Source organism: Lynx canadensis, chromosome D4 (assembly GCF_007474595.2).
Source record: "Lynx canadensis isolate LIC74 chromosome D4, mLynCan4.pri.v2, whole genome shotgun sequence".
Taxonomy (NCBI): Eukaryota; Metazoa; Chordata; class Mammalia; order Carnivora; family Felidae; genus Lynx; species Lynx canadensis.
Genome location: NC_044315.2, coordinates 63,203,354 through 63,221,368, shown reverse-complemented (window position 1 = coordinate 63,221,368; position 18,015 = coordinate 63,203,354). Strand labels below are relative to the sequence as shown.

The window sequence follows — 18,015 nt, the reverse complement described above, 5'->3', positions numbered from 1 at the left end:
AGCCGCACCTCACGGGCTGCCAAAGATGCAAAAGTGAAAAGACATGGTACCCTCCCTCAAGCAGGTGGCAACCTGGAAGCATAGGCCATGATCTGTAAACTTGATGACTTGTACACTTTGACAAGAGACATTGACTCATGAGACTAACCATAGGGCGGACTTCAGGGATTCTGGCCCTGGGGAGGCATTTTTGCACTGGGAGGGCTTCTGCGGTCCCTTGGAAGAGTGGTTTGCACACCAGAATATGCCTTGGCAATTCCCTGCCAAAGATACAGATCCTGGAGCCTTATTCTGGTCAGAGCCTCCAGGTGCAGGGCCCAGGAACCTTTACCTAACAGGCCCCCGGTGAGCGTTAAGCCCACACTCTGGACTCTGACGCTGGGTAACTGGGAGTTACCCTGTTAGACACTATCAAAAAGGCAGTTGCCTAAGACACCAATGACTTAGAGGAGGAAATAGGGATTTGGAGTGAAGGAGACCAGAGCCAGGGATTGAGAGGAGGAGTCAGGGAGAGGCTTAGAAACCAGAGCTGTGTGATGAAACACAAGAACCAGTGGGACTGAAAGGTGCAGCAGCTCCACTAAGCCTCTGTCCTGACCCCGCGGCGGCACCGGCTGGTAGTCCCCTCACAGGGGACCTATAGAAGGAAGGAGCAGCTGATAGTTTTGTGACACAACTTCACCTTGGAAGCTTGGGCTGGGGTGTTGGAACCAGAACACGTCAGCAAGCAGAAGGGCTTCCTGTTGGCTCAGCAAGCCGTCCTGCTCCAGGCCGCTTCCTGCAGAGGAACTCAGGGTGAGTGAGTGTGCAGCAGTCGGGGATGTGGGCATGCCGCAGACAAGGTCCTTTCTGTATTTTAGCCGCTTGGTACCTGGGAAGGCGGCTTTCCTTTGGCTGCCTTCCTCTCGTCTGGATGGGCAGCACAGCTCTCTGAGGAACCTGCAGTTAACGCCCCGGGGTGGCTGGTTGCTTGGAAAGGAAGATATGTCAGATGCATCCACCCAACAAGAGACTGTTTGAGACTATTTTGGGGGCAAACTGCACACTTGGCTGTAAAAGTCAGGATCCTGCTAATGTGAACTTAGAGACTCTCTTTCTTTCTTTCTTTCTTTCTTTCTTTCTTTCTTTCTTTCTGAGGGAGTTGGGGAGGGTGAGGGGCAGAGGGAGAGAGGGAGGGAGGGAGAGAATCCAGAGCAGGCTCCATGCTGACAGCACCCTCGTGGGGCTCCATCTCACCAACCGGGAGGTCACCACTGGAGCCGAAATCAAGAGTCGGACGCTTGACCAACTGAGCCACCCAGGTGCTCCAGGGAGAGACTGTTTCTTGACGGGAGAAATCTTCCTCTGGGATTTCTTGCTTGGAAGGAGGGGGAGGAAGTGCCTGTGATGAAGAGCAAAAAGCCCCTAGAGGGAATGACATTCTGTTTCTTGACTGGTAATTTTAACTTCTGTGGGTGACCTTTTGCTCTCATTTTTTCCTGCCTCCTGCTGCTGTAGCGTCCGGCCAGTTCCTAACTGCCTTTTCTCCTGATGGGTCAAAGTCTCCCTGGGGTGTAGCCTTGATACCCTTCACCCTGGGAGTCTGGATGCCTGGAACTTATGCCACAGTATGGCTGTCAGCTCTCAGCTCCTATCGGGTTGCTTCCAGATTGCCCAAGTCTCTCTCTGCAACCACCACAGGGCTGATCCTGTGTGTCGCAGCTGGTTTCTTGCCCTTCGGCTGCTTTCTGGCTTTGGCTTCCTGGATTCTCTGCAACGTGCAGGGTGTAGCCTTCGGCTGCAGAGAAGTGAGGAAGCCTGGAGATTTTATTCCGTTGCATTTTGAAGAGTCTCACCTCTTCAGAAGTAACCTATGAAAATTCAGTTGGGTTTCTGTTCTTCTTCATACTCTCTCGGAGAAATTTTTATTCTTTTTTTTTTTTAAACTGTTCCATCTATCTTTTATTCTTCCTTTTAATTCCTCAAACACTTACTGAGCAATCACTATGTGCCAGGAACTATTCTAGAAACTGAAGAATAGAGTGTTGGACAAAGAATGATTCTTGCCCTTGAAGAATAATTTATAATCTAGTGTTAATAGACTATTCTAGGGTGATGGAAATATTCTATATCTGCATTGTCCAATGCAGTAACCACTAGTTATATGTGGGCTTTTGAGCAATTAAAATGGTTACTGTAACTGAGGGATTAAAATTTTAATTTAATTTATTTTTAATAAATTGAAATTTAACTAGCTATATGTGGCTAGAGGCTACTATCTCGGATAGAACAAAAAGGGTGAGAGATAAAGAAGCAGATTTTTACAATATCATATACTAAGTTTTATAATAAGATGGTTGGTTGGACTGGTAATAGGTTGGGGTTAGTTGTAAAAGGCTTTCATTGCATCAGATTATAAAGGGCACCAAAAACAAAGGGAACTTCAAATCCAAGACTGACAGATTCAGCTGGTAAAGAAATAATAAGCCCTTGTTAGATTCCAGACAGCTTATTACTTACACAGATAGTGGAGGCAAGAGAAACTGAAAGTGCCAGCTGTCCGAGTCCTTGTCTTACACCCTGAAATAATGGCATTGAAACAAAAGGGGCCTCATGACTTCAACAGAGTTGTGAGGTGCCTTGTTGCTGAGAAACCAACTCCAGACTGCAGCAAATGGTCACAGAGCCTCTGGCTCTGCTCTTGAAGGGGGGTGTGGGTGTGAGCCAGAAAGTCCTGTGCCTCTCTGGAACCAGGGAGGTGGATGGGAAAACTGTCTCGTGGCAGTCTCCTATAAGATAGGGAGAGACAGATAAGAGCTGCAAACCTCCACTTATAAAATAAATCAATCATCGGGAATATATAGCCAATAATATTGTAATAACTTTGTCTGATGACAGGTGGTAACTAAACCTTTCGGGGTGACCATTTGGTAATGTGGTTAGTTTGTTGACCATTTGGTTAGCTTGTTGAATGTTGTATACCTGAAACTAATGTAATATCACATTTCAATTATATTTTAAGATAAGAAAAACAAGTGAGAAAACAATCTTGTGAAGCCTCCTCTAAAGATCATCTACCTTGCTATGTTCCTGGCAGTCACAAGGCATTCCATCCAGATTTAGGTCATAGTGGTACAAGTTTTGCCAGTGAATGCCTGGAAGCTCTCCAGGGTGTGGTCATGAAGCCATTCCCCTGCAAAAGGTCTCAATGCTGGGCCAGAGGATTTAGAGTTCACCTTTATTTTTTATTTTTTAATTTTTTTAATATGAAATTTGTTGTCAAAATGGTTTCCATACAACACCCAGTGCTCATCCCAACAGGTGCCCTCAATAACCATCACCCACCTTCCCCTCCCTCCCACCCCCATCAACCCTCAGTTTAGTCTCAGTTTTTAAGAGTCTCTTATGGTTTGGCTCCCTCCCTCTCTAACTTTTCTTTTTTCCTTCCCCTCCTCCATGGGATTCTGTTAAGTTTCTCAGGATCCACATAAGAGTGAAAACATATGGTATCTGTCTTTCTCTGTATGACTTATTTCACTTAGCATAACACTCTCCGGTTCAATCCACGTTGCTACAAAAGGCCATATTTCATTCTTTCTCATTGCCACGTAGTACTCCATTGTGTATATAAACCACAATTTCTTTATCCATTTAACAGTTGATGGACATTTAGGCTGTTTCCATAATTTGGCTATTGTTGAGAGTGATGCTATAAACATTGGGGTACAAGTGCCCCTAGGCATCAGCACTCCTGTATCCCTTGGGTAAATTCCTAGCAGTGCTATTGCTGGGTCATAGGGTAGGTCTATTTTTAATTTTTTGAGGAACCTCCACACTGTTTTCCAGAGCGGCTTGCACCAGTTTGCATTCCCACCAACAGTGCAAGAGGGTTCCCGTTTCTCCACATCCTCTCCAGCATCTATAGTCTCCTGATTTGTTCATTTTAGCCACTCTGACTGGCGTGAGGTGATATCTGAGTGTGGTTTTGATTTGTATTTCCCTGATGAGGAGTGACATGGAACATCTTTTCATGTGCCTGTTGGCCACCTGGATGTCTTCTTTAGAGAAGTGTCTATTTATGTCTTCTGCCCATTTCTTCACTGGATTATTTATTTTTCGGGTGTGGAGTTTGGTGAGCTCTTTATAGATTTTGGATACTAGCCCTTTTTCTGATATGTCATTTGCAAATATCTTTTCCCATTCCGTTGGTTGCCTTTTAGTTTTGTTGATTGTTTCCTTTGCAGTGCAAAAGCTTTTTGTCTCCACGAGGTCCCAATAGTTCATTTTTGCTTTTAATTCCCTTGCCTTTGGAGATGTGTCAAGTAAGAAATTGCTGTGGCTGAGGTCAGAGAGGGTTTTTCTTGCTTTCTCCTCTAGGGTTTTGGTGGTTTCCTGTCTCACATTCAGGTCCTTTATCCATTTTGAGTTTATTTTTGTGAATGGTGTAAAAAAGTGGTTGAGTTTCATTCTTCTGCATGTTGCTGTCCAGTTCTCCCAGCACCATTTGTTAAAGAGACTGTCTTTTTTCCATTGGATATTCTTTCCTGCTTTGTCAAAAATTACTTGGCCATACTTTTGTGGGTCCGATTCTGGAGTCTCTATCCTATTCCATTGGTCTATGTGTCTATTTTTGTGCCAATACCATGCTGTCTTGTTGATTACAGCTTTGTAGTAGAGGCTAAAGTCTGGGATTATGATGCCTCCTGCTTTGGTCTTCTTCAAAATTCCTTTGGTGGATAGGTATTTAATCCTATCCGGAGTCTTTTGTGGTTCCATACAAATTCGGGGTCTTTTGTGGTTCCATACAAATTTTAGGATTACTTGTTCTAGCTTCAAGAAGAATCCTGGCGCAATTTTGATTGGGATTGCATTGAATGTGTAGATAGCTTTGGGTAGTATTGACATTTTAACAGTATTTATTCTTCCAATCCATGAGCATGGAATGTTTTTCCATTTCTTTCTATCGTCTTCAATTTCCTTCATAAGCTTTCTATAGTTTTCAGCATACAGATCTTTTACATCTTTGGTTAGGTTTATTCCTAGGTATTTTATGATTCTTGGTGCAATTGTGAATGGGATCAGTTTCTTTGTCTTTCTGTTGCTTCATTATTAGTGTATAAGAATGCAACTGATTTCTGTACATTGATTTTGTATCCTGCAACTTTGCTGAATTCATGTATCAGTTCTAGCAGACTTTTGGTGGAGTCTATTGGGTTTTCCATGTAGAATATATCATGTCATCTGCAAAAAGTGAAAGCTTGACTTCATCTTTGCCAATTTTGATGCTTTTGATTTCCTTTTGTTGTCTGATTACTGATGCTAGAACTTCCAACACTATGTTAAACAACAGCGGTGAGAGTGGACATCCCTGTCGCGTTCCTGATCTCAGGGGGAAAGCTCTCAATTTTTCCCCATTGAGGATGATATTAGCTGTGGGCTTTTCATAAATGGCTTTTATGATGTTTAAGTATGTTCCTTCTATCCTGACTTTGAGGGTTTTTATTAAGAAAGGATGCTGAATTTTGTCAAATGCTTTTTCTGAATCAATTGACAGGATCATATGGTTCTTTTCTTTTCTTTTATTAATGTGATGTATCACATTGATTGATTTGCAAATGTTGAACCAGCCCTGCAGCCCAGGAATGGATCCCACTTGATCATGGTGAATACTTCTTTTTATATGCTGTTGAATTCGATTTGCTAATATCTTATTGAGAATTTTTGCATCCATATTCATTAGGGATATTGGCCTGTAGTTCTCTTTTTTTGTGGGGTCTCTGTCTGGTTTAGGAATCAAAGTAATACTGGCTTCACAGAATGAGTCTGGAAGTTTTCCTTCCCTTTCTATTTTTTGGGACAGCTTGAGAAGGATAGGTATTATCTCTGCTTTAAATGTCTGGTAAAATTCCCCAGGGAAGCCATCTGGTCCTGGACTCTTATTTGTTGGGAGATTTTTGATAACCGATTCAATTTCTTCGCTGGTTATGGGTCTGTTTAAGCTTTCCATTTCCTCCTGATTGAGTTTTGGAAGAGTGTGGGTGTTTAGGAATTTGTCCATTTCTTCCAGGTTGTCCAGTTTGTGGGCATAAAATTTTTCATAGTATTCCCTGATAATTGCTTGTATTTCTGAGGGATTGGTTGTAATAATTCCATTTTAATTCATGATTTTATCTATCTAAGTCCTCTCCCTTTTCTTTTTGAGAAGCCTAGCTAGAGGTTTATCAACTTTGTTTATTTTTTCAAAAAACCAACTCTTGGTTTCATTGATCTGCTCTACAGTCTTTTTAGATTCTATATTGTTTATCTCTCCTCTGATCTTTATTATTTCTCTTTTTCTGCTGGGTTTGGGGCATCTTTGCTGTTCTGCTTCTATTTCCTTTAGGTGTGCTGTTAGATTTTGTATTTGGGATTTTTCTTGTTTCTTGAGATAGGCCTGGATGGCAATGTATTTTCCTCTCAGGACTGCCTTTGCTGCATCCCAAAGCATTTGGATTGTTGTATTTTCATTTTCATTTGTTTCCATGTATCTTTTAATTTCTTCTCTAATTGCCTGGTTGACCCATTCATTCTTTAGTAGGGTGTTCTTTAACCTCCATGCTTGTGGAGGTTTTCCAGACTTTTTCCTGTGGTCTATTTCAAGCTTCATAGCATTGTGGTCTGAAAGTGTGCATGGTATGATCTCAGTTCTTTTATACTTATGAAGGGCTGTTTTGTGATCCAAGATGTGATCTATCTTAGAGAATGTTCCATGTGCACTCGAGAAGAAAGTATATTATGTTGCTTTGGGATGCAGAGTTCTAAATATATCTGTCAAGTCCATCTGATCCAATGTATCATTCAGGGCCCTTGTTTCTTTATTGATCCTGTGTCTAGATGATCTATCCATTCCTGTAAGTGGGATATTAAAGTCCCCTGCAATTACCACATTCTTGTCAATAAGGTTGCTTATGTTCGCGAGTCATTGTTTTATATATTTGGGGGCTCCCGTATTCGGCGCATAGACATTTATAATTGTTAGCTCTTCCTGATGGATAGACCCTGTAATTATTATATAATGCCCTTCTTCATCTCTTGTTACAGCCTTTAATTTAAAATCTAGTTTGTCTGATATAAGTATGGCTGCTCCAGCTTTGTTTTGACTTCCAGTAGCATGATAGATAGTTCTCCATCCGCTCACTTTCAATCTGAAGGTTTCCTCAGATCTAAAATGAGTCTCTTGTAGACAGCAAATAGATAGGTCTTGTTTTTTTTATCCATTCTGATACCCTGTGTCTTTTGGTTGGAGCATTTAGTCCATTTACATTCAGCGTTATTATTGAAAGATATGGGTTTAGAGTCATTGTGATGTCTGTAGGTTTCATGCTTGTAGTGATGTCTCTGGTACTTTGTGGTCCTTGCAACATTTCACTCACAGAGTCCCCCTTAGGATCTCTTGTAGGGCTGGTTTAGTGGTGATGAATTCCTTCAGGTTTTGTTTGTTTGGGAAAACCTTTATCTCTCCTATTCTGAATGATAGACTTGCTGGATAAAGGATTCTTGGCTACATATTTTTTCTGTTCATCACATTGAAGATTTCCTGTTGTTCCTTTCTGGCCTGCCAAGTTTCAGTAGATAGGTCTGCCACTACTCTTATGGGTCTACCTTTGTAAGTTAGAGCCTGTCTATCCTTAGATGCTTATAGAATTCTCCTTTATCCTTGTATTTTGCCAGTTACACTATGATATGTCATTCAGAAGATCGATTCAAGTTACGTCTGAAGGTAGTTCTCTGTGCCTCTTGGATATCAATGCCTGTTTCCTTCCCCAGATCAGGGAAGTTCTCAGCTATGATTTGTTCAAGTACACCTTCAGCCCCTTTCTCTCGCTCTTCCTCCTCTGCAATTCCTATGATACAGATATTGTTCCGTTTGATTGCATCACTTAGTTCTCTAATTCTCCCCTCATACTCCTGGATTTTTTTTTATCTCTCTTTTCCTCAGCTTCCTCTTTTTCCATAATTTTATCTTCTAATTCACCTATTCTCTCCTCTGCCTCTTCAATCCGAGCTGTGGTCGACTCCATTTTATTTTGCACCTCATTTATAGCATTTTTTAGCTCCTCATGAATATTTCTTAGTCCCTTGATGTCTGTAGCAATAGATTCTCTGCTGTCCTCTATGCTTTTTTTCAAGCCTGATGATTAATTTTATGACTATTATTCTAAATTCTTGTTCCGTTATATTGTTTAAATTGTTTTTGATCAATTCGTTAACTGTCGCTACTTCCTGGAGTTTCTTTTGAGGAGAGGTCTTCTGTTTCATCATTTTGAATTTTTTTTTCAATGTTTATTTATTTTTGACAGAGAGAGACAGAGCATGAACGGGGGAGGGGCAGAGAGAGAGGGAGACACAGAATCGGAAACAGGCTCCAGGCTCTGAGCCATCAGCCCAGAGCCTGACGCGGGGCTCGAACTCACGGACCGCGAGATCGTGACCTGGCTGAAGTCGGACGCTTAACCGACTGCGCCACCCAGGCGCCCCTCTTTCATCATTTTGGGTGGTCCCTGCGGTGGCTCCAAACTGCAGGGCACTTCCCCTGTGCTGTCTGGAGTAACTTGTGTTGGGCGGGGCCGCAGTCAGACCCAATATCTGCCCCCAGCCCACCACTGGGGCCACAATCAGACTGGTATGTACCTTATCTTCCCCTCTCCCAGGGGCACAACTCACTGTGGAGTGGTGTGGCCCTTGTCTGGGCTACTTGCACACTGCCAGGCTTGTGGTGCTTTGATAGGATTTGGTGTATTAGCTGGGTGGATCTGGGTGCACTGGGGCGGGAGGGGCAGGCTTAGCTCGCTTTGCTGTCGGTGGTCCCCCCTGCGGGAGGGGCCCTGCAGCACCAGAGGGAGGCAGGCAGACCTGTCAGAGGGATGGATCCACAGAAGCACAGCGTTGGGTATTTGCGAGGTGCAAGCAAGTTCGGGCAACTGGTTCCCTTTGGGATTTCAGCTGGGGGATGGGAGAGGGAGATGGCACTGGCCAGCGACTTTGTCCCCCTGCCAAGCTGAGCTCTGTCTTCCAGGGCTCAACACCTCTCCCTCCCGGTGTCCTCTCGCCCTCCCACTCTCGGAGCAGAGCTGTTGACTTATAACATTCCAGATGTTAAGTCCCGCTGGCTGTCAGAACTCATGCAGTCTAGCCCCTCGGCTTTTGCAAGCTAGACTTTGGGGGCTCTGCCTTGCTGGGCGGGCTGCCCTTTCACTGCCCCAGCTCCCTCCTGCCAGTCCATGTAGCATGCACCGCCTCTCCGCCCTTCCTACCCTCTTCCGTGGACCTCTTGTCTATGCTTGTCTCCGGAGAGTCCGTTCTGGTAGTCTTCTGGCGGTTTTCTGGGTTATTTAGTCAGATGTGGGTGGAATCTAAGCGATCAGCAGGACGAGATGAGCCCAGCATCCCCCTACACCGCCATCTTCTCCCAACACTTAGAGTTCACCTTTTAATGACTCTGGCTGTCATTGAAAGTATAAAGCAGGAGAGTGATTTGATTACTTTTGTGTTTTGTAAAGATCTGTCTGACAACATTGCAGAGATTAGACCGGGGAGTGCAAAAGACTAAACAGGGAGGAAGAATTGGATAAATGGATGAGAGTTTATGGGAATGAAGTGGACAGCACAATCGATAATCATTTACTGAATACATGGATTGTAAAGGACTCCATGCGCAGCAGGTGGGACAAAGACAAGTCAGACCAGATCCTGCCCCCAAGAGACTTACAGATTAACAGGAAAGTAAAAGCTCAACATAAATGGTTCTAGTATAAGGTTCAGTGATATATTAAGTACTCTGAGTGGCATGGTGGAGACTCCTCTTCCCTGTGCACAGTAGGTGCTTTGTTGATAATGATGACAATACAGCATTGGACAGGATAAGCGTTAAGGCTTCTTACAGCTTATTGTGAAAGTCTATGAGGGTCTGGTTCCGAGAGGCAATAAGCCTTATCAACTGACAAAGGTGTTAATCCCTGTCATAATATGTGGAGTAGCTGGGATCCAAATGAGAATAAGATAATAGAAATGGAATACAGGGAAAACAGGAACTTAAAAAATCTTCAAAAATCAGCCTATTGGACCTTCAGACATGTTTGCAAAAGGCAAATGCTTACTAAAATACAGAAGAGTGGCATAATAAATAACAGGGTGTGAAAAAATTCTTGAAAAAGCAGTTCTTTATCACAGTGTTCTTCTTGTCCCATCCATACTTGACAATGCTTTTCTTACACTGTCCACACACTTGGCAATGCTTATAAATAATAGCAAAATGTCAGAGGGCAGCTGAGTTGCAGTGCGTAAGAATTCATTTTTCAGAAGGCACATTTCCCTCTGATTTTCTCTTACACCAATAGAGTCTATTCCCTTAACTCATTTCATGAAGCATAAAGGGAGTTTGGAGTAGGTAAATCAGGAAGGAGAGGCAAATGTGATCAGCCTGCCACCCTTCTCTCCATGCAACGTAGTGCTCACTAACCGTCAAGAGCCTCCTCTATCTTGCATCCAAAACTGAAAATGAACTTAGTCAAATGAACATGATCCTTTTGCCCACTGCCCTTATGGGATGAAAAACCTGTAAAGAAATCACTGATAGGACTGCTCGGTCACTATCCATCCTTGAGTGCACTAGCATCACATGACACTTGAAATTCAAAAACTTTCTTTTTTCCTCAACTAAGAACTCTAGTGGAACCCCCTCATGACATTCTGCAGAACCTCAGTGCTCCTCAGAACCCCAGTTGAGAAGCCCTGGTGTAGAGGTACAAAGTCTTCTTTCACGCGTGTGTGCATGCACACATATGTATGTGTTATGTGTGTGTATTTTAATCCCGGACTCTTCTTGCTTCTTGAATATATAAGGGAGGGATGACACATAGGCTTGAGAAGCCCGAGGTCTGTTAGACTTACAACCAACTTCTGGAAAGGCAATCTGTCCAATTTTGCCTTAGATCCCTACCCAATCCTCATAAGGGTCCTCCCTGCCTTGTCAACTTGTGAAAGATGCTGATTTTATTTAGCTTATATTCCAAGGGCAATGACACTGGGGTTGATGACCATCTGGTCCCTTCCTAGTCTTTCATGGGGAAACCTGAGACACCATTCACAAACACCCACTGTTGACCTGTCAAGTGGTATCTTCTCTTGAGAGAACTGCTTCTTATAGGAAATTTCACTCTAATCTCTTGCATATACATTGGTGGAAATAGCAAACATGTAGACATAGAATAATAGTGACCATTATGAGGAATTTCTGACAAGTCAGAGTGACTGGTGATCTCTGGGTCCCCCCCCCCCTTTTTTTTTAATTTTTAAAATGTTAATTTATTTTTGAGAAAGAGCTTGAGCAGGGGAGGGGCAGAGAAAGAGGGAGACAGGATCCAAAGCAGGCTCTGTGCTGACAACAGGAGCCTGATATAAGGCTCAAACTCACGGTGAGATCAAGACCTGAGCCAAAGTCAGACACTCAACCAACTCAGCCACCCAGGTGCCCCTCTGGTCCCCCATTCTAGATAGGCAAAGGGAAAACATCTCTGGCACATATTGTATCAGGTATCCATTGCAATGGCCCCAGGTTGAGGTCACATGGTATAAACATAGCTGCTGGGTATCCATCTCTGGGCTCTAGAAAGCAGTTCTATCACTACAATTTGCATCAAGATTTTGTTGAAGAAATGGTGCATACCTATGTCGAAGTTTAATATAAGAAATCTATTTCAGAACTAAATATTGGAAAGGTCTCACTTCTTCCTTTTCCCTGAGGAAATGGTAACTTTTTCTATGAGAATAATTAGAACAATGAAACTGCCCAGATTGCCTTTTCTCCTCTGGCTATCACTAATTTATTTAGGGCAAAACCTACTACAGCTCACAAAAAGCTCTAGTTTTCATGCTCCAGGGTTTCTTTGACCAATGTCTCTGATTTTGTTCATATTTTCCCCATTCTATTTTATTTTATTTTACTCTGTATCTGTTATCTGTAAACAGGTTCAAATTTGTTGTAGATATGAGGAATGGAAGAAAGAAGGGAAGGGAGGAAAGAGAGAAGAAAGGACAGGAGAAGGAATGTAAGGAAGGAGGAAATGCCCCACATTTTGCTCATTAATGAAACGGAGTATGATCCAGTGTCTATTATAGTCTCTTTACTACAAACAGCATTTTGACATTTATCACCCCATTGGAAAGGCAGAAAAGCAGAGACAAGATCACGGAGTTTTATTTTCCTATGAAAAGAATAAATAATGGGAACTCGAAAAAGAGCTGAAGGTTGGTTTTATAATGGCAGGGATGGATTAGAAACTAAAACAAAAAAGAAACAACATCCTAGTATATTTCTTGTTTATGTAACTCTGCCCCAGCTAGGTATGGGGATTGAAAAGCAGCACTGATCTTTCCTGTAAGTGCTCTACCATGCGTTACCTCCTTAGATCCTGGCAAATACCCTGTAAAATAGGTCACATGGGTATTATCTTAACTGAGGAATTAAAGCTCAACTTACCCCAAACCATAAAACTAATGTTTACGACAGTGTTATAATGGATAAGGCAGGAGGCTGTGGTTCAGCCTTAGCTTGAATTTCCAGTTCTACTGTTATGTATGAGGTTTGAAGCATGTCACTTGTTTCCTCATATGTAAAATGAGAATAATGTGTCCTCTTGCATGTCTCCTTTTCCCTCCTGGAAATGTTCTGTGTATTTTGCACGAGGTCTCTAGAAGCAGAACTTGGCCAGACCTAATGCAAGCCTTGTCTTGGTCTTTTTCCTGGGATTTCAGTCTCCAACTCAAAGTCTCCTCTCACATTACAGGGCACACTACAGGTCCCTCTGCCAGTTGCCAATGTTCCAGCTGACTGCCACCCCGGCAAGAGCCCTTGCCGATGAGCCAGTGCATATCCGAGTGACAGGCCTGCCCCCGTTGCAGATAGTGACCCTCACAGCATCCCTGAAGGATGAGAAGGGGTATGTGTACCAGTCTAAAGCCTTCTACAAGGCGAACGAGGTTGGTGAACTGGACCTAATGGAGGCTGCTTCAATTGGAGGCGACTATGTGGGGGTCCACCCGATGGGTCTCTTCTGGTCTCTGAAGCCCGAGAAGGTTTTCCGGAGGCTGACTAAGCAGGATGTGATGAACAGCCCCTTTTATGTCACTCTGAACCTATATGACTCAGTTTATGTGCAAGTTTCCACCACAGATCAGCCTAGGGCCAGCCAGACGGTAGAGCGCTGGTTCTCAGGCCCTGGCGTACAGCGGGTGCAGATCCGAGAAGGTCGTGTGCGAGGAGCCCTTTTTCTCCCTCCAGGTGAGGCCAATCTTTGGTGATATGGAAAACATTGTTGACAAATATAAAAACAAAAACAAATGGCATCAAATTATTGGAGAACTAATATTTCGATACACGATAGTTTAAAACCAACACGCTATTTTGTGTGTGAGTGAAGGTGGAAATCACGTTGCTCATCCCGTACTCCCCCTGATATCCACTGGGCCCTCTTTTCACTCTCTCTGATCCCATTCTCTTTTCTTTCTGTTGCTTTCAGGGGAAGGTCCTTTCCCAGGAATCGTGGATTTGTTTGGGGGCAGAGGGGGTCTGGTTGAATTTCGGGCCAGTCTTTTGGCTACCCATGGCTTTGCGGTGTTGGCATTAGCATATTTTCTCTATGAAGATCTGCCTAAAGAACTGGAGGAGATCGACCTGGAGTATTTTGAGGAAGCTGCTAACTGGCTATTAGCTCATCCCAAGGTATTTATTTATTTTTTTCTAAGTTTATTTACTTATTTTGAAAGAGAGAGAGACAGAGTGTGAGTGAGCAGGGGAGGGTCAGAGAGGGAAAGAGAGAATACCAAGCAGCCCTTATGTGGGGCTCAAACTCACAAACTGTGATACGATGACCTGAGCTGAAATCAAGAGTTGGACACTTAACTGACTGAGCCACCCAGGCACCCCCATCCAAGGTATTTAAAATACTTTTCATTCTACCTTGCAACATTATAGTGAAAAAAACACATAAATGTTTGTTTTGCCTATTTTACCAATCTGTTTAGACTTGGGCATAGCAGAGTTTACTCTTAAAACGGGGATGATAATATCTACCTCGTAGGATTGTTGGGATCGGTGGTGATCAACTTACTGGCACAAAAGACAATAAATGGTGGATATATTATGATCATTTTCAATGGGAAGAAAAAGCCAAGAGTCCTCACATTTGAAGTGCATGTGACTTGTTCATCAGTGGCTCTTCAATTTTCATCAGCCGCTGATCTCAAATCATGAATTCTCTGACTTGAAGTGTTTTCAAACTTCAGTGATTGTCTCTGCATGGGGTAATGCTGGAGTAAGTCACACTAAAGAGTCCCGAGACTAAGAACATGCAGAAGTTCCGTTTTAGAGCTGGGCCACAGGATTAGAGCAGAATTATCAGCAAAATGGATGTGGCTGCACCATCTGATTAGCTGAATTAGCTCTTCAGGTATCAGATCTAGGAACAGAACTAAGCCCAAAGTAAGTGTCCAAGTCTAGAAGCCAGGGTAGGGAATGGAATCTGGAAAGGAAGGATCATCTTAGAACTCTGTCAAGTCTTGTTGTACCATTGAAAATGTCATCCATGGCCCAGAGGCTTTGTTATCAGGTGATGAATGTGAATGGGTGATTTTTCTAAGCATATTTGGCTCTTTATAAAGGATTGTCCAGATAAAATGTTTAAGTGAAAAATTTTCTTTCACTTCAAATTTAACTATTTGTGACATTATCTGAGGAGAAAGGGCAATTGTCAAAATTCAGTTAAAATTTTTTTAAGTTTACTTATTTGTTTTTTGTTTTTTTTTTTTTTTTTTTTGAGAGAGACAGAGACAGCACTAGTGGGGGAAGGACAGAGAAAGAGACAGAGAGAGAGAGAGAGAGAGAGAATCCTAAGCAGGCTCCGTGCTGCCAGCACAGAGCCCAACATGGGGCTTGATCCCATGAAACCACGAGATCATGCCCTGCGCCAAAACCAAGAGTCAGATGCTTAACCGACTGAGCCATCCAGGTGCCCCAAAATTCAGTTTAGATTTAGATTCATCAGAAGAGGTGCAGTTCCCACCTCTGCCCCTTGATACTGTTGTAACCTTAAGCAGGGCTTGTAAACTTCCTGAATCTCAGTGCTATTATGGAAGGACGAGCTGAGACAACTTATGTGTAGAGCACTTAGCTGAGGGGCCGGCATATATAGTAAACTCTCAATAAATCCACCTTGTCATCTTTGCCCATCTGGTTTTACCCCTCTCCCTTCCCCATATCCTCAACCAGTCCCAAAGTGTTTTAGGGTCTGTTCCTGAATCTTTCTCAATACCTCACACCCTGTCCACCGTCCAGGCCACTGTTTCAGTTTGTTGTCATCACTGCCCCACTGTGGTACCGCCATAGTGTAGTTTCCTATCTCTCGTCCCTTGCTCTCATCCCTTGCCCCAGTCCTGTCCTCTTATGGATGGTTCCCAAATATGGGAGCCCACTGGATTTCCCCATGGATATGCTATATTATCAGATTCTTGGGCCCACTCAGAACTATTGAAGTAGAAACGTGAAAACTGGATCTTGGAAAGCTCTAATTAAAACAGATTTTTTTTTTCAGGTGATCTGATAAAAGAAAGGTGCTGGGCATACAAGTGTAAGCAAAGTAAACATATCAGGTTGCAATGTATTTGCTACTGTCTGTCCAAATGCCCTTCCTTTCCCTACTCATCTTCCTAACTTCTCCCTTCCCTCTGTTCCCTCAGCCTTCCACAGAATTAAGGACCCCCTTCTACGGCCTACTACTTTTGCTATTGGACTGGGCACTGGAATTCAATTGTTTATAGAATCCAAGGCTTTCATCTTTACACCCCCAATGCTTTCATGATTAGTTCTTAGATTAACGGATGTGCAAAATCTCCGTTGCTGTAAAATGCTATTTAAATATGAATAACACAAAATATTCTAAAGAACCTAGGGAAATCTCTTTTCCTAGCCAGAGAGAAGAATTTGATTCTTTGTGAAGTTTACCTGCTTGTACTCACTTGATGTTGAACATTGCTGATGCATTTAGACTCTGCTTTTACAGAACTCTGCCTTTGATGAAGAGTTTTTATTTCTTTTTTATTTATTTTTGAGAAAGAGAGAGAGAGAGAGAACGAGCAGGGGAGGGGCAGAGAGAGAGGGAGACACAGAATTGGAAGCAGGCTCCAGGCTCTGAGCTGTCAACATAGAGCTGGACGCGTGGCTCAAAGTCACCAACTGTGAGATCATGACCTGAGCCGAAGCTGAAGGCTTAACCGACTGAGTCACCCAGGCGCCCCACGGCTTTTATTTCTATTGTTTCACTAGATCATCATAACAATCCTGCAGGGTAGGTAATATTAACGCCCCCATAAGACAAGAAGGTTTTCAGAGGGCAGACAGGTAGATAATGTTTTCAGTCATAGAAGCTGGTAAACTCGAGTGCCAGGACTCCCATCCAATATTTTCTGTTTGCTCACACTAGCTTACTGGCCTATAAGGCGGCTCCTTCGAGTATGGCATTGATGGGTTCCCTTTATTTTGTGCTTCAGATCCAAAAGCCAGGAATTGGAGTGATCTCCGTGAGCAAAGGTGTAGAGATCGCGCTGGCCATGGCCTGCTTCCTGAAGCAGGTGGTAGCCACCATCTGCATCAATGGGTCCAACGCCATCTATGAATTGCCGCTCAGGTACAAAGATCTGGTTATAACACCCATCCCCTCGTTTATGGAGCGCATGCAGATTGACGTTTTAGGAGCTGTGCGCCTCCGCCACTACAAGGGGGACGCCCGGGATGAACTGAATCAGAAGAGCGTGCTTCCCATCGAAAAGGCCCAGGGTGCGATTCTTTTCATTGTAGGAGACGGTGATGAATGCTTGAATAGCAGGGAGTATGCTGAGCAGGCCTTGGACCAGCTGAGGAGCCATGGGAGAAACAATGGAAGGATGCTGGTATACCCGGGGGCGGGCCACCTCATAGAACCGCCCTACACACCCCTGTGTTATGCTTCCCCACACAGGCTCAGTTCCAGGATCCTGCTCTGGGGAGGGGACCCTGTTGCCCATGCGGCAGCCCAGGAGCACTCCTGGGGAGAGATCCAGAAATTCTTCAGGGAACACCTTACTCAAACCAGAAGCAAACTCTGAGCAAGGAAGGGCTAAGGGTGATGATGCACTGGGGAGACAGACAATGAAAGTAAGGCAGGAATATGACGGAAAGAGGGGGCTCTCCTGATTTCTCTAGATTCACAGTTATTTTGGACCAACTGGAAGGAAATTGGACAAAATCAAAGGACAAGGGCACAGGTGCATATGAACTATTTCGAACAAACTTGTATGTGATTTGAATTTTTGTAAACCGAATCTTAGTTTATATGTACCAGCAGGGTACATCGCTGTCTCAAAATTGTGATACCCTTGCAAATTGAATAACCTTTGTACCCCAGTTAGGGATACCTTGGATCCAGGTATTTGCCAATCTAGGTGAATTCCCTGGGACTTGGCAAGTGGTGGAAAACATTTTCTGTTTAAAACTGGGTTTCTCGGGGTGCCTGGGTGGCTCAGTCGGTTGGGTGTCTGACTTCGGCGCAGGTCATGATCTCGTAGTCTGTAGGTTCAAGCCCCACGTCTGGCTCTGTGCTGATGGCTTGGGACCTGGGGCCTGCCTGTGATTCTGTGTCTCCCTCCTCTCAGCTCCTCCCCTGCTCACGCTCTGTCTCTCTGTCAAAAATAAATAAAAATTTAAAAAACAACAACAAAAAAAAACCGGGTTTCTGACATTTGATATGAAAAGTTCTAATGCTACCATCAAATGTAATGCTTGCTATAGATTTCCAATAGGTATTTTTTTTCTCAGAATAGGGATGTTTCTTTTCATCTCTAAAATATATTTCTTTTTACCATTTTTAATAAGGACTGGGGTTGAATTTAATCATGTGCCTTTGTAGCATTTATTGAAATTAGTTAATGTATTTAAAACAATTAGAATAGCAAATAGAATAGATACAT

At 43.3% G+C, this 18,015-nt stretch overlaps 1 protein-coding gene across 1 annotated transcript; it reads left to right on the top strand.

The window, feature by feature from the left end:
• Window positions 1-643: 643 nt before the first annotated feature.
• Window positions 644-17,572, top strand: BAAT (bile acid-CoA:amino acid N-acyltransferase). The gene is made up of 4 exons (XM_030294012.1): window positions 644-795; window positions 12,804-13,297; window positions 13,536-13,738; window positions 16,561-17,572. Exons 2-4 carry the CDS (start codon window positions 12,835-12,837, stop codon window positions 17,152-17,154), a joined length of 1,260 nt encoding a protein of 419 aa, XP_030149872.1. The 5' UTR covers window positions 644-795; window positions 12,804-12,834; the 3' UTR covers window positions 17,155-17,572.
• The last annotated feature ends 443 nt before the right edge of the window (window positions 17,573-18,015 follow it).